The 24712-nt window shown below is 41.3% G+C and overlaps 2 protein-coding genes across 3 annotated transcripts; one reads left to right on the top strand and one right to left on the bottom strand.

Annotated features, from left to right (window-relative positions):
• Nucleotides 1-1485: 1485 nt before the first annotated feature.
• pomca (proopiomelanocortin a) lies at nucleotides 1486-3787 on the top strand (the record flags this gene model as incomplete). 2 transcript variants are annotated; one of them, XM_083985899.1, is made up of 3 exons in its annotated part: nucleotides 1486-1557; nucleotides 1960-2080; nucleotides 3212-3787. In XM_083985899.1, the coding sequence occupies exons 2-3, from the start codon at nucleotides 1964-1966 to the stop codon at nucleotides 3785-3787; spliced, it is 693 nt and encodes a 230-aa protein (XP_083842025.1). In that variant the 5' UTR covers nucleotides 1486-1557; nucleotides 1960-1963. The 2 variants fall into 2 exon arrangements, with proteins under 2 accessions (XP_083842025.1, XP_083842024.1); XM_083985898.1 differs by having other exon boundaries at nucleotides 1514-1562.
• Nucleotides 3788-5031: 1244 nt separating this feature from the next.
• On the bottom strand, nucleotides 5032-24712 carry LOC310996407 (protein EFR3 homolog B-like; the record flags this gene model as incomplete). Its single annotated transcript, XM_083985786.1, has 22 exons — nucleotides 5032-5166; nucleotides 7355-7461; nucleotides 7545-7593; nucleotides 8103-8194; nucleotides 8288-8427; nucleotides 9417-9484; nucleotides 9608-9739; nucleotides 10848-11009; nucleotides 11089-11164; nucleotides 11937-12112; nucleotides 12215-12266; nucleotides 13344-13455; nucleotides 13545-13697; nucleotides 16114-16249; nucleotides 16860-16938; nucleotides 17421-17516; nucleotides 17687-17836; nucleotides 17939-18060; nucleotides 20113-20263; nucleotides 20360-20487; nucleotides 21288-21364; nucleotides 24442-24712. 22 exons carry the CDS (start codon nucleotides 24710-24712, stop codon nucleotides 5032-5034), a joined length of 2664 nt encoding a protein of 887 aa, XP_083841912.1.

Genomic DNA, 24712 nt, shown 5'->3' with positions numbered 1-24712 from the left:
AAAAGGATTGTGGAAAGAAGGAAGGGAAAAAGGAAGGAAAGAGGAGGGAGGGAATAGATTTGTTAGAGGAAGGAAGAAGAAGGAAGGACAAAGGGAAAGAAGGAAGGAAAGACAGAAGGAGGGAGGAAACAGATTGGACCAATTGGGTGAAAAAGGAAGGAAGAAGTAAGGACAAAGGGATGGAAGGAAGGAAGGAAGGAAGGAAGGAAGGCAGAGACGGAAAAAGGATTATGGAAAGAAGGAAGGGAAAGGGAAGGAAAGAGGAAGGAGGGAATAGATTTGTTCAAGGAAGGAAGAAGAAGGAAGGACAAAGGGAAAGAAGGAAGGGAAAAAGGAAGGAAAGATAGAAGGAGGGAGGGAACAGATTGGGTCAATTGAGTCAAAAAGGAAGGAAGAAGAAGTAAGGACAAAGGGACGGAAGGAAGGAAGGCAGAGAGGGGAAAAGGGATTATGGAAAGAAGGAAGGGAAAAAGGAAGGAAAGAGGAGGGAGGGAATAGATTTGTTCGAGGAAGAAGGCAGAAGGGGAAGAAGGAAGGGAAAAGGGAAAGAAAGAAAGATGGAGGGATAGGGAACAGATCAGGTCAGTTGGATCAAAACCAGAAGGAAGGAAGGAAGGAAGGAAGGAAGGAAGGAAGGAAGGAAGGAAGGAAGGACTGTGGAAAGAAGGATGGATGGAGGAGCCTGAAAGAGGAGCTTGGTATCCGTCACCTTTCCCTCAGCGGTGCGTTAAGTGAAGATAAACCCGCGTGGAGCTGCAGCATCGGTCACACTGAGCATCCAGACAAAGGGAGGACGCTGCAGCAGCTGCGTCCGTGTGTAATAGGAAACCCGTCGCCCGCAGGTTTGAATCCCGTCTTCCCCTCCGGTGATGACATGACGGCTCCGTGTTAATCTGCCAGATCTGCCGCCGCCGCCGCCTGACATTTAACACTGAGCATCGGAGGCGGTGAACGTCACCTGCCAGTTCGGTGCTTGTGTGTGTTATAACTTTGTAAAGTGTTGAACTCACCGGTGTTTGAGCGGTTGCTGTTCGTTTGTCGGTCCTGAAAACAGAGCAGAAAGCAGATGAGCCGTTAAAAGATAAAGAACATATTGCAAAAACATTCACTTCTCACATTGAATATGATAAAAGTTCAGCTTGTGGAGTTACAGGGAAACTGTGTGTGTGTGTGTGTGTGTGTGTGTGTGTGTGTGTGTGTGTGTGTGTGTGTGTGTGTGTGTGTGTGTGTTTCTGTGTGGGAGGAGGATGAGGTATATTTCATTGATCGTCCATTTTCAATGCAGCCGTGTGTGTTTACGAGCATGAATGAATGTTGCTGATGACGTTTTGTCTGTGTGTGTGTCTCTGTGTGTGTGTGTGTGTCTGTGTGTGTGTGTCTCTGTGTGTGTGTGTCTGTGTGTGTGCGTGTGTGTGTCCTTGGCTGACAGAATATAAAAGTCAGCCCAACGGTCAGAGCGACAGAAGAGGAGAGGAACGACAGAAATCTCCATCCGACGGCCGAGCGACAAGAAAACACCAGCAATAAGAAAAAGGACGAAGAGACAGAGACAGGACGGTGCGGTGAGACATTCTTTACTCTGCTTAAATATGATCTCAGTTACACTAATTAATTTAGTTTTAACTTTACAAAGTTTCACCAAATCTTTCTCAGCAACAGAACTGAATCTAAATGGATGATTTATGAAATAAAAGACAAGATTACGTTAAAGTAATTCAGTATGGATGTAAAAAGCTAAGAATAAACACAAGTTTGAGATATATATATTCTGCCATCATGATATTAACAATATATTGTATTTATTAACATGTACGTGTGTTGTTGTTGTTTTAATACATCAATTAATAGAAACTGGAAATAAACATACCGTTATATACCACATGAACTTACAAGAAAAATATATATTATATAATATTTTATGTAAAATCATTTGTCTCCTCGTCTGTGATTGTCCAACAGGAGAATGTGTCCTGCGTGGTTATTGGTGGCGGTGGTGGTTGTGGGCGTGGCCAGAGGAGCCGTCGGTCGGTGCTGGGAGCGTCCGAGCTGCCACGACCTGAGCTCCGAGAGCAGCATCATGGTAACATGTAGTTTTTATTTAGTCTGAATTCCAAATATTGGAATTCCGGCATACATTTGTCTAAATGTGTAAGATACAAGATGATTCAGTATAACATTTTATGCAGAGCCTATATGACTCCTGTCAGACTTGCAAAGATGTCGGAAAATGCTGATGGTTTGTGCTGGCATAATTGTGGCCTTCGTGGCTCATTATTACATCTCTTATGGGAATGTCCAGCGGTCCAAACTCTATGGTCGGAGATGCATGCAATTATGACAGAGATCCTTGATGTCACCTTCACCCTGTCTCCCATGGTATGCATTTTGGGCTGTAAGCCTGACAAAATAACCTGCCCCATTATCAATCGCCTACGGGCTGCCTCACAGTCAAAAGGTTGATCCTTTGTAAAGGAAGTATGGCTTGAAGAATACTTAGACCTCCTCAACATGGAAAGAGCAGCCGGTTTCCTGAAAGATTTTGATAGGGGTCTTGGTAGACAATGGGATGTTATTAGGAGATATTTGAATTAGATTTGGTCCTTCCAGCATCATATTCTCGTTGAGTTTTTGTGTTTCCCCGGACATTGTTTTGGAGTATCATGTAACCCCCCCCCATTTTATTTTGTTTGTGATTTTGTCCTGTCTACGTACCTGCTGTGTGTTTGGTTTATGTTATGTCTTGTCTCCATAAATTGGAAAAATTTTGAAAAAAAAAAGAAGAAGTTTTTATTTAGTCTTAGTTGTAGTTTTTATTTAGTCTTAGTTGTAGTTCTTCAGGTTTTAGGAGAAAGCCTCTGTCAGACCTCTGAAGATGAACTTGTTCCCTTTTAGTTGCATCCATCCCATAATGTTCCCATCAGTCCTCATCAGGTTCCATTCACTCTTATCTCCCTGTGGGTCGTACTCCAAGTCGTCCCATATTGAGCTGTGGCGTTTTCTTCCTGCAGCTTTAGACATCGACAAGAAAACTACAACTAAGCTGCTGTTATCAGACTCTACTTTAATTTAACATTGTTCATTGTAGTTTTTATTTTTATTTCAGTTTCCTAAATTATTTTTTCACTGTTAGTTTGAGTTTTAGTGAACTATAATAACCCTACAACTCTGTGTACTTGTATTGTTGCATCACTTCCTTCTCACCTTCCTGCAGGACTGCATCCAGCTCTGCCGCTCTGACCTCAGCGCCGAGACCCCCGTCGTCCCAGGCTCCGCCCACCTCCAACCTCCGCCTCTGTCGGACCCCTCCTCCTTCGTCCTCCCGTCCTCCTCCTCCTCCTCCTTCATCCTCCCATCCTCTTCCTCCTCCTCCTCGCCTCAGGCCAAGCGCTCCTACTCCATGGAGCACTTCCGCTGGGGGAAGCCGGTCGGCCGCAAGCGTCGCCCCGTCAAGGTCTACACCTCCAACGGCGTGGAGGAGGAGTCGGCCGAGGTGTTCCCCGGAGAGATGAGGAGGCGCGAGCTGGCCAGCGAGCTGCTGGAGGACAAGGTGCAGGAGGTGATGGAGGCGGCGGAGGCGGCGGAGGAGGAGGCGGAGGAGGAGCAGCAGCAGCTCCTGAGCGGAGAGAAGAAAGACGGTTCGTACAAGATGAAGCACTTTCGCTGGAGCGGGCCGCCGGAGAGCAAACGCTACGGCGGCTTCATGAAGAGCTGGGACGAGCGCAGCCAGAGGCCGCTGCTCACGCTGTTCAAGAACGTCATCAACAAAGACGGACAGCAGCAGAAGTGAGGGAGAGAGGGAGAGAGGGAGGGAGGAAAGAGGGAGACAGAGAGAGAGATATCTTTTTACCTAGGTGAGAGGCAGGAAGCAGGGTTCTGATTGGCCGAGGGAGCTCGTTAGCGGAGGAGGATGGTGACCAATAAAAAGCTCTGATGGTTTTTGTTGTTTGTGTTTGAACCTGAATGAATGGGAGAGAGACACAGAGAGAGAGAGAGAGAGAGAGAGAGAGAGAGACGTTTTGATATTTATTGATTATTGATGTAAATAACTGTAAATTATATGAAAACATAAAGAGATATTTGCAAGCAACGAAGAGACGTCTTTACTATCTATCTATCTATCTATCTATCTATCTATCTATCTATCTATCTATCTATCTATCTATCTATCTATCTATCTATCTATCTATCTATCTATCTATCTATCTATCTATCTATCTATCTATCTATCTATCTATCTATCTATCTATCTATCCATCCATCCATCCATCCATCCATCCATCCATCCATCCATCCATCCATCCATCCATCCATCCATCCATCCATCCATCCATCCATCCATCCATCCATCCATCCATCCATCCATCCATCCATCCATCCATCCATCCATCCATCCATCCATCCATCCATCCATCCATCCATCCATCCATCCATCCATCCATCCATCCATCCATCCATCCATCCATCCATCCATCCATCCATCCATCCATCCATCCATCCATCCATCCATCCATCAGTGTTCTCACCAGTTTTCCGATCAGTTGTTCTCTGACTGACGAGCTCTGGACCGTGAAACAGGTTCTGAAACGTAAAACAAACCTGAGAGATAATTAATGATCTTAAATGAAATAATAATAAACAACAGACACAGACACAGATCAAAGACTCAATAGACAAAACACATTGGAACCATTTATTGATAATTTATTAGAGCAGCTCCTACTGAGTGTACAGGTTTTACCTCTGATCAGACGGAAACACATACAAAAAAAACAAAAAAAAACAGGGACAAAAGGTCACAATCAATGAATAAATCAATCAATCTAATGAGACATTTAAGGAACCAGCAGAAAAGACTAAACATTCCCTGACATAAAATTAATTAATTATTAAAATTAAGTAAAATAATTCATCTTTATCTAAGTACAAGTGTCTTTCCTGCCCTACCTCCATCGTCTTTCCTTCCCTACCTCCTTGTTTCCTCGTCCCTAAACATGTCACATTACATAAAGGAAAGTGCTTGTGTGTTAGCATCTAGTAGACGCAAAGGTCAGGAAACTTCATCTCGTAGAGCGGCGTGGAGCGCGGCGGCGAGTGTCCTGACGGAGACGGAGGAGGACGGATGATCAAGTCGAAGACCTGGTCCAGTTTGGACTGAAGCAGCGACGTCTGTGGAGGGAAAGTAACGGCAGATGATCATGTGTCAGAAGACCAGTCTGGCATTTTGGAAAGAAAAGGTCACACAGTGCATTATATACTCATTTATATATACATATATTTATATACAGGACCACTGCTTAGAGGGTCAAAGTGTGATGGTGGTTAAACTGCGTGGCACCAGTCTGTACTAATTTAAGGGTTAACACCTATTTTCCATCACAGATCTGCTTCTGCCTCTGAGGCGATGACGGTTGTGTTCCTAATCAAAGAATAAGAAAGATAATCTGTGATTTATTTGCTGCTATCTCAGAGAATTGCCAGACTATTCCTTTAATGTTAATTCAAATGGTCAATGTACTTGATGTAGTCAAAATTATGTTCTAAATTTCGCATTATTTTCATTTATTAATATCATAGAATTGTGGGAAATGCACCAAAACGTACTATGGTTACACCCTTGCCTTTATTGTCTATTTTTTCAATGTTTTATTGCCACAATTCAAATTAATTTGCTCCGCCAGTGTGTCTCTTGTGAAAAAATAGTGAGGATATGATGAGGATTTAACGGTATATTTGGTCATTATTTTGAGTCTGATATAGAGGATCTATATCCTGTATCAGATGTATTTTCATTAAATTTCATTGAATTCATTAAATTTCATTAAATATGTCAAAACGTACCGTTATCTCTACAACTAGCCACCATTAATCCTCCATTGTACGACTGCCCATGACTGAGCACCAGTGTAGCCTATAAGCTAACATTCACATACGACAGTTTACATTGAGATAAATGGAAATCCATAGACACACGTTAGCATTCATCTATAGACACCTGACACAAAATAATTCAGAAACTATTTAATGAAAGTGAAATTGATTGAAACTATGAAAGTGATTAAGTAAAGTGTATTAAACAAGCTAAAAAGATGGCGCAAAGTCTTTTTTCCTCTTTCTTTCTTTTCTTTTCTCTTTATTTAACTATTTATATGCATGAGTGACAGGTGCAGTTTTAAAACGTACGTCCTTGCAAACTCCACTTTTTCACAGGGTGTAAGGAGATGATTTTAAAGTTCACACAGAGTTTCAGGGTTGTTCAGTTCCGCATCATATTGACCAATGAGAGCAGGGGCCTGTTGTTCGAAACCTGGATAAGGGATTAAGCCGGGATATGTTGGTTATCCTGGCCTAATTTAGCCTCAAGTCGGTTGTTCGAAAGCTGGATACCTTTATCCTGGTCAAGTTACTATGGTGATTTATTCTCTGGAGCTAGCCTGCTCCAGACCAGGCTAACAGCCAGGCTTAGTTGATTCTGTTGTCTTTATCTGTCAAGTCAGCAGTCACTCTGATCAGAAATCAACGTGTTTCATACATGTTCTTATGTACATATTGGCCTGAATTATAAACAAATAAAATGCATTAACAATAATCAAAAAACATGAAACATTTACAATATTTATTAGGCTTTTTTTTTCCATAATTAGGCCTTCAAAATTATTTTCATAAAATATGTTACAATTATATTGGCCTAAATATTGGTTGAGGTAAGAAAATAAGAATAAAATTGAGTGAGTGTGAGCACCTTCCAAATAATTTATAGACCTCGTCATCATTGTTATCGGCAATTTATTGAAGAACCAAACAGCATAATGTTCTAATATTTAATTAATTTTCACCTGTTGCACATTTGGCCATGTGCTGTAAACTTTACTTCAGATTTGTGCAATGAATCAACTTCCACTGCTCATCATTAAGGCAAAGTGCACAACTGTTGATTTGTGAAAGGAACTTGAGTTGTGATTATAATTTTGGATTATTAAATCAGTCCGCAGTTGTCCGCTGCGCTCTCTCTGAGCTTTACGACAGCAGCGGTGCTTTTTTTTTTTTTTTTTTAAGAGAGGTGTGTCCCCTGACATCAGCATTAAGCTCCGCTGTTGATTGGAGGAAAGTAGCCACACCTGTCCTCTCATCAGTGAATCTGTGATCAATCTCTGTGGTCTACTGATGAGAGAATTAGTTACACCTGGCTTGACAAAGCTGCTCCTCCTCAGCCTGGCTCGGCATTCCAACAACCAACTAAACCAGGATGGACTCATGAGACTTTGTCCAACCTGGCTTTTCCACTTATCCTGGATATCTTTATTCTACTTTCGAACAACGGGCCCCAGGTCTTAATCTGTGCAGATCAGTTTCTCACCCGCGCTCCACAGTGAGCGGCGATCTCCTCAAACGGCGCCGTCTGGAACCTCTCCACCACCTCCATCCTCCTCCTCCTCTCCTCCTCCTCCACGCTCCCTCTGTCCTCTGAGAGACACGACAGGACGGTTACACACACACACACAGATTTCATCACGTCAGCCAGTGTGTGTTCAATATCAAACACTTACCGATGGCGTTCTTCAGCGTCTCAAAGGTGATCTGCTCCGTCTGAGGTTTCTACAGCAGAGAGAGAGAGTCGGTGTAAGCTATTTTTAGAACAGTGGAGCACGGAGGCTGATGGGATTTCTTGGTTTCCCTCATCAAACTCATCAAATACACAATCCAACAACTCCACAACGCTCTGGTGGACAAGTTGTGACCTGCACATTCACCAGGGACAGTTTTTCATCAACAGTCTCTGTATTTCCCTCTAAAACAACTCTGTCTGGTAACGTTGTGTTATTATCTCATAGCGTGGTGAATGTGCAGCTCACAACTTGTCCACCAGAGCGTTGTGGAGTTGTTGGATTGTGTATTTGATGAGTTTGATGAGGGAAACCAAGAAATCCCATGAGCCTCCGTAGCGTAGCTCTGAGCAGCTCACGGCTCTGCTCCGCCGTTCTAAAATAGCTTGCACCAACAATTAAAGGTAACGAACCTACTGCTATGACTATAGGGATTATGGCAATGGGCCAGTTTGCCAAAATGTTGAACTGTCCCTTTAACCTGCAGAGACAGATAGCTACCTGCTGAGCGTCAGGGCTGTACTGAGGGTCCATGTCGATTTGCAGAGAGACCACGTCCCCGATGCTCTTCCTCTTCGACAGGCGATCCTCATCTACAACACACAGCGACGTTCTGAGTGAAAACAGCAGCTTCATGTGTGTAAGTGTAAATGTGTGTGTGTGTGTTTAAATGTGTGTGTGTGTACCTGAGAGCTGAGGTATGTACGGCGTGTTGAAGCGTTCGGCGTGAGCGCTGTAGCTACTTCCTGTCAGAGCCTCGCAGATGTTTGACTGGGTGAAGAGAAGAGCTTCGTCCACCTTCAGCTCACCTAACGGCAGCCTGACACTGACACACACACGACACACACTTTAAGCTATTTTTTTTGTTCATTTGTTTTGTTCTTAAAGGACAATTCCGGGCAAATTCAACTTGGGGTTGTATTTTCCTAACATTTTAGGTCTAAAAGAAGGAATCTTAAGATTTTCATTTTAATTGCTCCTGTTTTGCGGTAGTTGTGTCTGTCCCCGCATCGCCACGGCAGCGATGAATGGGAGCGGATGGAAGTTCCGCTGCTTAGGCTGTTTACATCCCTCAAAGCCGCAGTTTTTTTTTTCCACGGACTAAGGAAAAAGGAAGGAAAGAAAAATGGAGGGAAGGAACAGATTAGGTCAAGGAAGGAAGCAGAAGGATGGGAGAAGGGAAAGAAGGAAGGAAGGAAGGAAGGAAGGAATGGAAAAGTGATTGTGGAAAGAAGGAAGGGAGAAGGGAAGGAAAGAAGGAAGGATGGAGGACAATTTGACCCAGAAGGACAACAGGAGCAATTAAACTGAAAATCTTCAGATTCCTTCTTTTAGACCTAAAATGTTAGGAAAATACAGCCCAGAGTTGTCCTTTAAGTTTTTTTATATGTTATTTATATATTTTGTTCGTTTATCTCTTTGTGTAATTTCCCTATGATCATTTGTCTTTTATTATCATTTATATATTTCTGATTATATTTAACTGTTAACTATAGGTGGAAGCATCTACTGTAATAAGCTTTTTGAGTTTTCACCTCTTCCAGCTGTAAAATATCAAATTGTGTTTGTTTTTTAACTGTGCAAAATAAATCTAAATCTAAAATCTCTCTCTCTCTCTCTCTCTCTCTCTCTCTCTCTCTCTCTCTCTCTCTCTCTCTCTCTCTCTCTCTCTCTCTCTCTCTCTCTCTCTCTCTCTCTCTCTCTCTCTCTCTCTCTCTCTCTCTCTCTCTCTCTCTCTCTCTCTCTCTCTCTCTCTCTCTCTCTCTCTCTCTCTCTCTCTCTCTGTGTTTCCACTGTGAGTGAATGTCTCTCTACCTGGGCGGCTCAGAGAAGACGTGCTCAGGCAGCAGGTGAGGAGCGTCTCTCTGTCGACTCTCTATCACCTGCACACACAAACACACACAGACACACACAGGAAATAAAACAACATGTGATGCTGTGCTGCAGACACACACCTTCATTTGTCATGTTCACACACACACACACACACACACACACACACTCACCTGTGTGACGTGCAGGTGCAGCGGCGGCGGCGGGCCCAGCTGGGACAGCAGGTGGAGGAAGGCGGCGCAGACGGCGTGAACGCCACAGCGGTTAAACACGGACAGACACTCATGACTGGACAAAGCCAGCTCCTGGGCAGCCAATCAGAGAGCAGAAAGGGTCAACAACTACTTCCGGGTAGAAACCCAGCATGAGAACAATAGTGACGGACGAGAGTTTCACTATATATATCTCATTTTTCATGTCACTATATCGCCGTTTAGACTTAATAAAGTTTATAAAACCAATGATTGGACAAACATTACTATTTACGTGTGCACATTTTTGTAATTATTCATGGTTATCATAGATTAGCCGGGCTAACGGTTAGCTACCTGTTTAACTAAATAACTCAGTGACTCAACAAACGGTCCATGAAAAAATGTTTTTTCCAGCAGATATCTGAGTTCCAACATGACTGAGCTAACTGGAGTAGTTTCATGTCGTGTCCCACAACGGGAGGGTTTTAACAGCTGACGTCCTGATGTTAGCTTAGCTAACGGTGTTAGCTTAGCTACCGCCGTTAGCTGTCCCTGTCAGCTGCAGCCACTGATGCTTTCTAGACACTGTGATTCCCCCAAACTGAATAAATACAACACATAGCAACACAAAACACACACACAGAAATAGTAATGCTTCTTCAATCATTTCAGATTTGTCTAAACGGTGATAGGGCGTGAAAAACATGATAAAGCTAAACTCTCATTCGTTACTACTGTTCTCATGAATGAATGAATGAATGAATTTATATTTATTTAAGTGTCATGCACCAATTAAGGCGCCCAGCCTATAAGGGCTTACAAGACACATTTCATATACAAAATCATCAGAGCACAGACAATTCACATAAATAATTCACTTTTTCTTATTGTCCAGGCACTTTTTATGAAAGTAGCTATAGTAAAGACTTCTTTTCTGAAGAACCACTCTAACTTTACCTCATCATCAGCCTGAAACAACTCAGGCTTCACATTTTGCATTTTCTGAAACAAAAACTGGCTTCGTCAAATAACGGCCAATCAAACACAAAATGCAGTTCATCCTCAATTACATTTAGATGACATAATGTGCATAGTCTTCCCTCTTCAAGTACTGAGTACATTCAAATTACGTGCTGATTTTCTACCCGGAAGTAGTTGTAAACAACAAGGCAATTGAGTCTATTATTATTATTGTCTTGATGATGTCATCTCTGCTCACCTGCAGAGCCAGGACCAATCGGATCAGGTCGACCACCACCTCCTCATTGGCCAGCTCCACACTCAGCACAGCCAATAGGGTGACGAGCGCCTGGTAGTGGCTCCGCCCACTGCTCTCCTCCTTACAGGTCAAGTACACGTGTCTGTAGAGGCGCTGAGCATGCTGCACACACACACACACACATTAATAATTAAACATTAAACCATGTGAACATTAAAGCAGAGTAAACGTCTCCTCTCACCTTCCTCATGAACAGGTTGTCCTGTCGAGAACACCTGTCCTCCTTCAGCTCCAGCACCGACACGTCAAACGTCACACTGCACGCACACACACAGACACACACACACACACAGACACACACACACACACACACACACACACACACACACACACACACACACACACACACACACACACACACACACACACACACACACACACACACACACACACACACACACACACACACACACACACACACACACACACACACACACACACAGATAAAGTCATTTACAGTTCATCCTGATCATCTTAATTCATTTTTCTGAACGTATCAACCGTTAAAACTCGTCAGCGTGTTTGCACAAGGTCGCAAGTCATCTGAAACATTTAGTTTACGTTGTTGTGACAGTGACATTTTTCCTTCCTTCCTTCCTTCACTTCGCCACACGAGAGGAAGGACAGGTAGGTGTTCTTCTTACCAGAATGAAAAAAAGAGATGTATCCGTTTCAAAAATTAAAGTTTACTAAAAGAAAATGCAATTGCATTTGAGCCAAACTGGTCAAAAAGTGAAGAACCTTTTTCACCACGATCAATACAAACTAAGTTGAAAAAGCTGAAAAACAAACTTGTGTGACTTGTGACTCTCACTCTTTTGCACACATGTAATAAAATACTACAGTTTGTTGAAATGAGTGAAAAATCCACAAACTAACTGGTCAGAAATTTAAGTTTAATGTTTTAAAAGCTTATTTTCTTATCTGAGAAGCAGCAGCTCAGTGTGCAGTGACAGGAGTCGGCCACAAGATGGAGGCAGTTCACTTTAAAACACTCTATAACCACATTGTGTGTGTGTGTGTTGTGACCTGGGTGTGCTGCTGAGCCTAGCGGCGTTGTGGCGGCGGTCGATGAGCGAGGTGAGGATGGAGAGGACGAGCAGCCGGATCTCGGGCTCCTCCATCAGGGTGAAGGAGAGCAGCGGCTCCAGGAAGGAGGAGGGCAGCGCCGTCAGCAGGTTGGTGCTCTCGTAGCGCTGCGACACCTGAGGGAGGGGGCGGAGTCAAGTCAGGCTACAGCAGCGAGTATTTTATAATAAAACACATGTCACTGTAAAGATGGAGGATAAGACACGAGGTGAGCTCACCTGCAGGAGGGACTTGAGCAGCATCACCTGGATCATCCTGCTGCCTTCAAACCTGAGACACAGGAAACGGTCCGTCAATTTAATAACGGGAAGGAAAAAAGGATTCCCTGGATTCTTGTTTGTTTTTGGTTAGGGGGGTATTTTCTAATTATGTTGCCTTAATAACGACCTAAATTAATAATATATGCTCAATAAACATGCACCAAACCATTCGGGAATTTCAAATGGTTCAGTCGGTGAGCTCACTGTTAATGAAATTTAATGAAAAAACATCTGGTACAGGATATAAATCCTCTACATCAGACTCAAAGTAATAACAACATACAGAAATTTAACTCAAATATACCAACCCATACGTAATATCACTTACAGTGTAAATACAAATAACAGAATAATCCAAAAATAATTAATTAATAATCCCACACATTACATTTGAAGTGATGGTGAACTAAATTTGTGTCATATAGTTATTACAGTACAGTTTTCTATTTATTATTGTTTTATCTTATCATATATTTTAAAACTTATAGTTATGTATTTATACTGTTTTCTCACATGAGTCTTGATTATAAGTGTAAAGATTATGTGCAGGAAAATATGTAAATGAAAGCAAATGTATATGTCATGTTACTGTGTTAATGAATACAAATTAAGTAAAAATAAATGAATAAATAAATGAATAAAGTGACGGTGGAAACAGGTAGATGCTTCAGAGTCCACGTCTGAGCAAAACAAACCATTTATGAACGTAAATACCCACTCTGAAAGTGTTTTGTATTGAGCCATGAAGCACAATAATGATAATAATCAAAATAATAATAGTTGTTGCGAGGCTGGTTTGTGTTTTTGTTATTAAAGTGGTCTGAAGTTATTTGTACGCTACTTTATAAAAGTGAGTTTGGAGCGATGTCCGGCTCCGGGTGAACTTTATTACTGTGACTGTTACTTTGTTGTGGTTTAAATAATGTGGAGGACTTTTCATCGTCTACAGCGAGTTAAACATTTTTAATAAAGTTGTATTGTTGAATTTATCAACATATAAACATGTAGCAGCTTTAAAGGAATAGTTCACCAAAAAAAAAAAACTATTCCTTTAAAGCTGGATTCACAAGTCTGTAGAGAGTCGTACCCGGCGTTGGGCGACCCCAGGGCGGGGTAGATCCCAGGAACAGGAATCTTCCCCATGATGAAGAGCATGACCTCTGACCTCTGGTAGACAGGAAGCGTGTTGGCGAAGGATCCTGGACAAGACGACGTCACATCAGAGGAAATGAGGCGACGTTGCTTCAGAAAAACGTGTCATGTCACAGCAGGACGTTGGAAAACTCACCGATGGTTTTGATGACGGCGTCCTGCAGCGTTTTCTCCTCCAGCGACGTCGTCCTGCGTCTCCCCGCGCTGTCGTAGTAACCGGTGAGCTCGTAGTCGACGCTCTGCCTGAGCTGCCGCAGCAGCGTGTTGAACACCTCCAGCACCGTGGGGCCTGCGAGGGAGGACGGGGGGGTTAGTTAAAGGTACATTGTGTAGGAATTCCTCCCATCCAGCGTTGTGGTTGTATATCTCAAGCAACTCAGTCGTATTTTTCATGCTGCATTCAGGTGAAATTGGGCAGACGGCAGACGGACGACAGCCGCTGCACGTAACAGCATAAACAAGCCTCTATGTAAACAAGTGGTCCGTCAGCACGAGGCAAAACAATACACGTGACAATATGTTGTCATGGCGATGTGGTATTGTTTACCTGACCCGAATTATGTTATACAACAAAGAAACATGGTTAGCTTTAAAATGAAACTAAGAGATTATTATTTTGATTGCAATTTTGACCATTAGTAGCCTATATTTGTATATTTGTAAATTGGGTCCTGGGGCCTGTTGTTCGAAAGTAGAATAAAGATATCCAGGATAAGTGGAAAAGCCAGGTTGGACAAAGTCTCATAAATCCATCCTGGCTTAATTGGTTGTTGGAACGCCGAGCCAGGCTGAGGAGGGGTGGCTTTGTCAAGCCAGGTGTAACTTATTCTCTCGTCAGTAGACCACAGAGATTGATCACAGATTCACCGATGAGAGGACAGGTGTGGCCACTTTCCTCCAATCAACAGCGGATCTTGACGTAAGTTGACACACCTCTTAGAAAAAGAAAAAAAAGCACCGCTGCTGTTGTAAAGCTCAGAGAGAGCGCGGTGGACAACTGCGGACTGATTGAATGTGGAAGTAGCCTAATCCAAAATTATAATCACAATTTAAGTTCCTTTCACAAATTAACAGCTGTGCACTTTGCCTTAATGAAGAGCAGTGGAAGTTGATACATTGCACTCATCTCTTATCATCTAAAGTAAAGTTCATACAGCACAAATACAAGTGACCAAAAGTGCAACAGGTGAAAATTAATTAAATATAAGAACATTATGCAGTCTGATGCTTCAATAAATTGCTGATAACAATGTTCAAATGAGGTGTATAAATTATTTGGAAGGTGCCTGCTCAAACAATTGTATTCTTGTTTTCTTCCCTCAACCAATATTCGGCCAATATACTGTATTTTGTAACATTTTATAATAATAAAAATAAATCTATTGCTATTTTTGCTCCATTGCTTTTTATGAGAAGCCATGTAGTACCAGTGGTCATAGAAAATATCATAGATGGGTCACAGATATCGAAAATAGTTTGTATTGTCTCAAGAACAGTGTGCACAATTCTGTGCTAATGTGTTTTACAGATTTCACAAACCGTCAGACATCTGTAGCCCTGCATTTGAAGAAGCAGGCAGCGCTGGCAGATGCAATGATTCAGTGTGAGAAGCACATGAATAGCCCTAATTATGAAAAAAAGAAGAAAAAAAAACCTAATAAATATTGTAAATGTTTCATGTTATTTGATTATTGTAAATGTATTTAGTTTGTTTAGAAATCAGGCCAATATGTAGGGTACATAAGAACATAACTGTATGAAACACATTGATTTCTGATCAGAGTGGCTGCTGACTTCACAGATAAAGACAACAGAATCAACTAAGCCTGGCTGTTAGCCTGGTCTGGAGCAGGCTAGCTGCAGAGAATAAATCACCATAGTAACTTGACCAGGATAAAGGTATCCAGCTTTCGAACAACCAACTTGAGGCTAAATTCAGCCAGGATAACCAACATATCCTGGCTTAATCCCTTATCTAGGTTTCGAACAACAGGCCCCTGGTATCCTTGTTGTGTAGTGATTCAATGTAGGAGCGGGTAATATATGTTAAGTGTTTGTCTTGGATGTTTTGTTTTCATGTGTATGTATTAAGTATGTGTTTTCTGTATGTATTTTTGTTTTTATGTATTAATGTGTTGTGTGTTAATGGTTTGTATTTGTCATTTATTAAGATGAAAAGACCCCAGGAACAATAGCTGCTGCGTGGCAAAAGCTAATGGGGATCTAAATAAACAAAACAAAACAAACCCACGTTTTACCGGCTTTCTCTGGACTTCTGTGACTAAACTGACATCTGGTTTGTTAGCGACGGCCGTCTGCCCGACTGCAGGTGAATGCAGCATCAGTGTAACGCTCCATTCCTCCTCACTGCGTTACCGCGGTGACTTTTCACAGACGCCACCTCGACCTGAGCCGACAGCTCCGGTGTCTCCGCTGAGTTTCCGTGGTTTCCTACCGTCACGCTGCCACTGAAGGTAAAAACATGGCGACACCACATGGCAGCAGCACCGAGCTTACCCGCTCCATGGAGATATGAATGATATGAACGGCTCATTCAGAGCTGAAAGGAACACTTCACTTTGTTGATGGGGGGATTACTGGTTAATGAAAAACAGACTGAAGAACCAAATAATCGATTTTCCTAAATAGATAACAGGAGAAGTTACACAATGTCCCTTTATCTAGCAGCAGGGGCGTCAACTCACCCACAGACCCGGAGGCTTCGATGACGGCCGCCTCAGACAGAACCTCCACGATGCCAGCCCGCACCGAGGCCCGGCTCCGGCTGTTGGCGTCCAGGTGACCCAGGAGCTGCTGGATGACCAGGTGGGAGTGCTGCGACTGAGAGGAGGAGGAGAGTAACGGTAATCCTTTAATTTAGGCCGTTAATTTTGTGATAATGTCAAGAAATAGCAAAGAAAAAACTATTAATTGCGTCATAATGTCTAGAAATAGCCCAAAAATAATGTTTAAATTCATAGTAATGTTGAGAAATATCACCAAGACTTAACAATTGTGTAGAAATAGCCAAGAAATAACGATCAATTGGTCGAAGACTTGATGGAGAAACAATCTGGCCTTTCCCAAAACATTCAAAGCATGAAAAGCATGTGTAATCTTTTGTCTTTATGGAAAACATGACATTACTATGAAATTGACCGTTATTCTAGACTATTTCATTACATTACTACAGTATGCAATTAACTGTTATTTCTAGGTTATTTCTAGACATTATCATGTAAATTAACATTATCCTGTGAATTAAAGTATTACCAAAATGTCTTCAACATTTTCTTGATTTAAAATGGTGGCACCTTATCACAGGCTCACACATATGTATTATTTTAACGCATATTTATATATTTTTGTGATTTGTCCGGCATTTTAGAACGATCTGGGCATTGAAGGAAAATGTCTTGGTTATTTCTTCAGAGTCAGAGGCGTCACTGACCTGTATCGAGTACATGATGATCTGAAAACAGCGAACGGCAAAACTTCTTCCTTCCCAAAGACCGCGACTGTCCAGGTGCCTGAAAACACACACGGTACGGTCTATGTACTGGAAACACACAGTAATTAAGGCAAGGTAAGGTAAGGTAATACAGGCAAAAATATGAGATTTGGGGCTAATTTGCTTCTTTAACACGTCTTCTTTCAGAATAGTGGAAAGAAATAGAAGAAAATCCACATTAAGCTTTTTATGTTACTGCATTTTGTCATTTTATTACTAAAAACATGGCGAAATTTGATTTTTTTTTAGGGCTGGTGACAGTATTTTCTCATTTACAGAGTGATAAAAAGAGATATCCAAAATCTCCTCTGTAAAAACATCTGACTCTAATATGTCAACAAAATAAAACAAGAATTTTGAAAGGGGCTTTATCCATTGTTCAGATTTCTGTTCTGGAAATATATGCAAATTAGCGCATATTTCATCAGATATTGCCTCATTTACATATTTAAACATCAAATTTGACAAAACTTGTCTATGTGCTGGGTCGGTGTCTCTTACATGAGCACAGGTCTGATGGCGTTGGTGATGTGTCCGTACGCAGCTCGGCCCAACAGCTCCCGGAAACACACCTCAGTCTGCTCTGCTGGAGACTCACTACACACACACACACACACAGACACACAAAGACACACACACAGGGTCTTAAAACACTAATATCTCATAATATCTCCAAAATTCCCGAAATACAACCCCCAAAATAGCTTCAACTCTTCAGTTATGTGCAGGTTGTGTGTACCTGTTGGTGTGTGTGTGTGTGTGTGTACCTGTCGGCGTGTGCGTGCTGCTGCAGGTTGACCAGCAGCGCGGGGACGATCTGCTCCATGTGACGCGGCTCCCAGATGTTCACCTGCAGCTCGTCGTCCACCGTCTTCCTGACCACGCCCTGCAGACCACGGATCCCCGACACACGGATCCTCAACACACACACACACACACACACACACACACAGACGAGTTAACGATCAGATATTGGTTGATAGTAACATCGATTGATCTATCGACCTTCTCTGACTGACTTGTTCTGGGTGTCGACGTCCTCGTGCTCAGAGTGACACATCTCACTGAAGCGAGACACGAAGAAGTCGTAGCTGCGATGGTACGACGGCGTGTCCTCCTCGATGTTTGCAAACTTCACAAACTGCACGCACACACACACAGACACAGATGCACACACACAGACACACACAGTTACAGCGTGAAAACAGGACAAAACAAACAATATCTACATTAAAATAAGAACAGAGGGACGTGAATGAATGTTTCCTACAGAGATAAACCTGCCGTGGCTCAACCAGATAATCCCTGAGTGTGAGTGTGTGTGTGTGTGTGTGTGTGTGTGTGTGTGTGTGTGTGTGTGTGTGTGTGTGTGTGTGTGTGTGTGTGCGTGTGCATGTAATATACTGTATTTCTTCCAAGGGGAAATAAAAATATATAAAGGCTTAAAGATTACATAAACACATGATCTCTGTCCCAGCTCTAATGTGACCCTCACTCTGCTGCTTCACACCTTCATGCATGTTTTATATGTTGTATGTGCATTAATACATTGTATATATATTCATGTATGTTGTATATAAATATCTATCGTATGACTGACTGGCTAACATTAAATGTTTTCCTCAGGTCTCTAGATCATTCTAAAATGCTGGACAGATCATAAAATACATATAAATATGCATTAAAATAATACCACCTCATTTTAAACCAAGAAAAATGTTGAAGGCATTGTTTTCAAAGATCAAATTTGACAAATTCCAGACAAAATTATGCTGACTGCTGTGATATTTGTTGAAAATGTTGACAAAAATGTATTCTTCAGGCTGTTAATTATGTGATAATGTCAAGAAAAAACAATTAATTGCGTAGTTATGTCAAGAAATAGTCTAGAGGTAACCGTCAGTTTCATAGTAATGTCATGTTTTTCCATAAAGACAAAAGATTACACATGCTTTTCATGCTTAAAATTTTCTGGGAAGTCTTTGACCAATTGACCGATATTTCTGGGCTATTTCTACACAACCAATCTTGGCGATATTTCTCGACATTACGATGAAATTAACTGTTATTTCTAGGCTATTTCTTGACATAACTACGCAATTGATTGTTATTTCTAGACATTATGACGCAAACCAAAGTTTTTAGAGTGTTTTATAGGAATAACATATTGAAAAATATACCAAAAGACTATTTATAATTTCTGGCCAGTAGATTTTTAAAGCTCACTAGCCAAGTAGTAAAGTTTAAACCCTGTATATATTCATACATGAATACGTATGAATATGTAAAGCTGACTTCCACAGTCAGTTCACGTTTGACTAAATTTAAAGAAGTTCCTGTCCTAAACACAACTAGAGCCACAACAATTAATTAAACAATAATCAATTATTAAATTAACCGTCAACTATTTTGATAATCGATGAGTTTGAGTAGTTTTTTAAGAAAAAAAGTCCAAATTCTCTGATTCCAGCTTCTTAAATGTGAATATTTAAGGTTTCTTTGTTCCTTTATGACAATAAACTGAGTCTCTCTTTGGTTTGTGGACAAAACAAGACATTTGAGGACGTCGTCTGGTGGTTTGGGAAACACTAATTGACGTTTTTCAACATTTTATTGACCAAACAACTAATCGATTAATAGTTTAAAGCAGAAGTGAGTGATCCGGTCGTTTTCGCTAATGCTGCGTTCCAGGCAGGCTTTTGAAATCGTAAATTACAGCTTCAAGTCACAACTTACGACTTTGTAGCGTTCCAGGCAACCCACTCGTGTTTTTCCGACCTGTTTTACCGGTGAAAGTCACTATAACGGCCACTCGTAACTTCCGACCGGTGAACTCGTACCAGATCGAACTGGTACCACTTCACGGTCGGAAAAATACGAGTTTCCTTGAACGCACCATAACAGTCCTCGTCGCTACGTCGCCACATTCACGGTGTTCCTTGGCTGCACACACAGCCCTGCATGCCGTTCTCTCTCCTCATTGGATAAAAACTGTAGGATACGATAAATGTTTTCTCCTCGGCTCAGAGCAGAGCAGAGGGACTGAGAGACCCGTGTTTCAGACCAAACACTCTATGTAAGTGATTGCTGTCGGAAGATATAACTATTTAAGACTTATATTAACACAAATATATCACTCACTTCTGCTTTAAATAATCAACAGATGAATTGATAATGTAAATATGTGACGTACAGAGTTGGTGGCCAGGATGTGCAGGTGCGGCTTGTCGGCCTCCAGCAGCAGACGCAGCGTACTGAGGAAACTCTCCACCAGCAGGTTGATGCTCTGGCAGTGACACGCCAGCAGCAGCTGCTCCAGCGCCTCCATGGCGATACACACATACCTGACACACACACACACACACACACACACAGAGGGAACGCCTGTTAACACCTGACAGCAGCAGCAGCAGTGTGTGTGTGTGTGTGTGTGCGCTGACCCGTAGCGGTGGCGGTTCAGCTCTCTGGTCAGCCGCTCCGACAGGTACGCTGCGATCCGATCCAGTTTCTCCGGAGCCGACAGAGCGAAGAATGTCAGCTTCTCCATGTTGGCCTTCACCAGCCCATCCTACACACACACACACACACACACACACACACACACACACACACACACACACACACACATTTCAACTCCTTATTAAACCACAACAAGACAAAAGAAGACATCAACATATCTTTTTCTTTATTTTTTAAAGGGATAGTTCAACATTTTGGCAAATTGGCCCATTGCCATAATCCCTATAGTCATAGCAGTAGGTTCGTTACCTTTAATTGTCGGTGCAAGCTATTTTTAGAACGGAGGAGCGGAGCCGTGAGCTGCTCAGAGCTACGCTACGGAGGCTCATGGGATTTCTTGGTTTCCCTCATCAAACTCATCAAATACACAATCCAACAACTCCACAACGCTCTGGTGGACAAGTTGTGAGCTGCACATTCACCACGCTATGAGATAATAACACAACGTTACCACACAGAGTTGTTTTAGAGGGAAATTCATGCAAAACCGCTGATGCGCGTTGCCTTCAGGGACAGTTTTTCATCAAGCAGTCTCTGTATTTCCCTCTAAAACAACTCTGTCTGGTAACGTTGTGTTCTTATCTCATAACGTGGTGAATGTGCAGCTCACGACTTGTCCACCAGAGCGTTGTGGAGTTGTTGGATTGTGTATTTGATGAGTTTGATGAGGGAAACCAATAAATCCCATGAGCCTCCGTAGCGTAGCTCTGAGCAGCTCACGGCTCTGCTCCGCCGTTCTAAAAACAGCTTGCACCGACAATTAAAGGTAACAAACTATAGGGATTATGGCAATGGGCCAATTTGACAAAATGTTGAACTATCCCTTTCAGTGTGTGTATGTGTGTTTACCTCAGGGTCTTCTGGGAAAATATTGTCGACCAGCCTCTTGTAGCGAGGCCGTAGCGCCCAGCAGCAGCCACACAGACCTGCACACAAAGACACAAACACTTAATTTATATTTAATTACACATATAAATAAATATATTAATATACACGTTCCAGCCTCCGGGGGGCGCTGCAGCATCTGACCTGGTTCTTTCTTTAATATTTCATCTCTGTGGGTTCAGTTTAATAGATTCTGGCAGATTAAAGAAGACACACACGCACGCACACACACAGACACAGACACACTACAATGCAGCAGCAGTGATGCTACATCTTAGCGTTAATCCTGCTGCTGCTGCTGTTGTTGTTGTTGTTGTTGTTTGGTTGCGTAATGTGTTTATGTTGTCTGTATTTTAGTTAACGCAGCTTAAGAGGGCTCGTCGATGTCGCCGTGAGGTCACAGGTCAATCCCCAAAACAAGACTCGTGATGACGACGAGCTGTGAACGAGCCGCGTTCAACGTCTTCCTGTGTTTAACTTTAAAAATTAAAAAGTTACGCATGAAAATTAAAAAAAAAAAAAATTTAATTTAAATAATCTCATTTTATAGATTAAAATCAAATAGATTTCTTGTTGATTTTTTAACTTTATCGACTAAAATAATGAGATAAATGAACAAAAAGCATCTTTATGAGTTTTGAGCTTTAAATTCAGCAGGACTTTTATTAGTAGATATTAGTACTTTTACTGCATGAATACTTGTTGTACTGTTGTATATTATCACTTTAAATCATGATGTAAGCGTTGTTTTTTTGGAGCAGGGGATTAAAATGTTTCCTGGATTTATGAACACAACTTAAAAAGTCAATAAAGTTTTTACTTTTTGTGGTCCATTAAAACCAAAGATTAAAAATAAAAAGGAACATCTACATCCACATTAAAAATCCATTAATCATCTGTATCAGATTTTATTCTTAATACTATCATCACATTATATAATATTGTTTTGAGATGATACATCACACATTAAAAACTCAAAATCTTTCCAAGAATATTTGTCTTATTTCTTGACAAAATGTCTCATTTCTAGTCAAAACTAAACTCTTTCCACTTTAAATAAGACTCATCACCTAAAAATGAATTTGTTTTTAGATAATTTTCATTAGTTTTAAACAAATTTTCACTTGAAATAAGTAGAAAAATCTGCCAGTGAAAGCAAGTTTTTTTGTGCTTGTAATAAGAAAGAAAAACTTGCTCCACTGTCAGATTTTTCTACTTATTTCAAGTGAAAATATCCTCGAAAGAAGTAAAAAGTGTCTAAAAATAAGCTGCTTTTTAATGTGATGAGTCTTATTTTAAGTATAATGAGATTTTTTTGACTAGAAATAAGACAAATATTCTTGGTAAGATTTTGAGTTTTTGCAGTGCAGACCTCACTGATATATTATAGTATATAATATAAATCAGACCTCACATATTAAATATTTCATATAATATAAATCCATATTTCATATATTACATGTTATATATTTTAATGACACAACGTTTAAGCTGCTCTCAGATCAGAGAAGAAGTAAAATGTGTAAATATTTTTCTCACCGTACATGAAGACGACTCCTTCAGCTCACGGCTCCTGTCTCACACACACCGTTAATCCTCCACACACACACACACACACACACACACACACACACTGAGCCCGCCTCCTGTCATTCATCGTCATCATCAATGTCAGTTAAAAACCTCACATCTCCCTCCGACCGACCGACTCATCAAAGTGTCAGATTTAAAATAAAAAAAAGTCACAGTTTCAGGGTTTTTTTTGTGTGTTTGTCGTGTTTGTTGTCGTTAAAACACAGATTTAATACAGAGCCGTGTGTGTGTTCATGTTCAGTCCTGCTGTTAACAGGGAAAGGTTTTTACTCCGTGTGTGTGTGTGTGTGTGTGATCCAGGCCATGTGCAGCAGCTCAGCTCTGTAATCTGGATTTATTTATCATTCCAGCAGAAACAGAGGAAAAAAAAAATTTCAGATGAGAAACCAGGAGCTGGAAACAGAGACAGGAAGAAAAGACCAAAGAGTTTGTTGTGTCAGAGCGTTGTTATTGCTGATTAACACCTTTTTATGTGGAGTTTTATTTAGTCAAACAAAGGGAGATATTAATATTTTACACATGGACCAAGCATGAAGTCTAAATTGGCTGAAACACTTCGATTAGTTCATATTGAAATGTCATTTTGCAAACTGAATTCAATACTAAATGGGACAAATGGACAACGTATAAAGACTCTGAATGAAGTTAAAAACATTGTAAAACCACAACAAACAGACAGACATGTATATCCCTCTGACATGGCTGTTTTCCCTTTTCGTGTTATTTTTCCTTAAAATGAAATAAAGAATGAGTTCAAAAAAAGAAAAGAAATGTATTTTTCCAGACTTTTCTGTAAAAAAAAAAAAATTCAAATAATGTGTGACATCTGAGAAATCAGATGTGTATCATGTACTGTAAATAGACAGTACTAGATTACTAGATTGTTATGTAAGTTGTGTCTTGAAAGTACTTAATTGTTGCCCCTTTTTTGGGCTTTTAGGTTGCCTTTAACATCTGGCCAGGGACAACGGACGAAAACTAGCCTTGTTGGCTAACTCTGGCCCACTTACAGTTTTCTTTTAACTCTGTTGATTAGTGGTGCACTGTCCCTATGAAATAAACTAATAAATGAAAAAATGAAAAATAAATAAATTATGCAATTAATTTAATTGTATTTATCAATTGTATGCCATTATGTCACCAAATAATTTCTAAGGGATTGTAGCGAGGCATACAAAATAAATAACCCAAATAACTTCAGATAAGAGCAAACCCAGATAAATATATTTCCATACAATAGTTTCCATTTTCCAGACTTTTCCGTGATATTGGTGAAACTTTATTTTGAAGCCTAGTTTATACCTTGCAGCTGTTTTAGAGCTTTAACTACAGTAATTAATGAAGTCATGTATAAACAGAAAACTGTAATTTAAAGTTATCCTAAATTAGATAATTAGAAAGAGTCCGGTCTGTTATATTCATTCATATTTCTTTACATGACAGCAACAAGTGCATCTACTGTATATAAATACGGTGAATTTACTGTTAATACAAAACAATAATAAGTGTGTTAGATGGTCGTTACCTCCGGGCGTCTGGTGGTCCAGCACGGAGCAGCAGTCCTGCAGCAGCCTCCGAGGAGCCTGGGATACGGTCGGCATGGCGACGACGGCCCTGGGCAGCGACATGCCCCTGGGCAAGCTGGGCATGGTGACGCCCCGCGGCATGCTGGGAAAACTGGGAAGACTGGGAAGACTGGGCAGACTGGGCATGGTGATGCCCCGGGGCAAAGTGGGGGGGTTGACGGAGCCGAGCAGAGCCGGCATGGTGGGAAACCTGGGCAGCGTCCCCGACAT

Source organism: Trachurus trachurus, assembly GCF_905171665.1.
Source record: "Trachurus trachurus genome assembly, chromosome: 2".
Lineage (NCBI taxonomy): Eukaryota > Metazoa > Chordata > Actinopteri > Carangiformes > Carangidae > Trachurus > Trachurus trachurus.
This window is presented reverse-complemented; position numbering and strand designations above follow the sequence as displayed.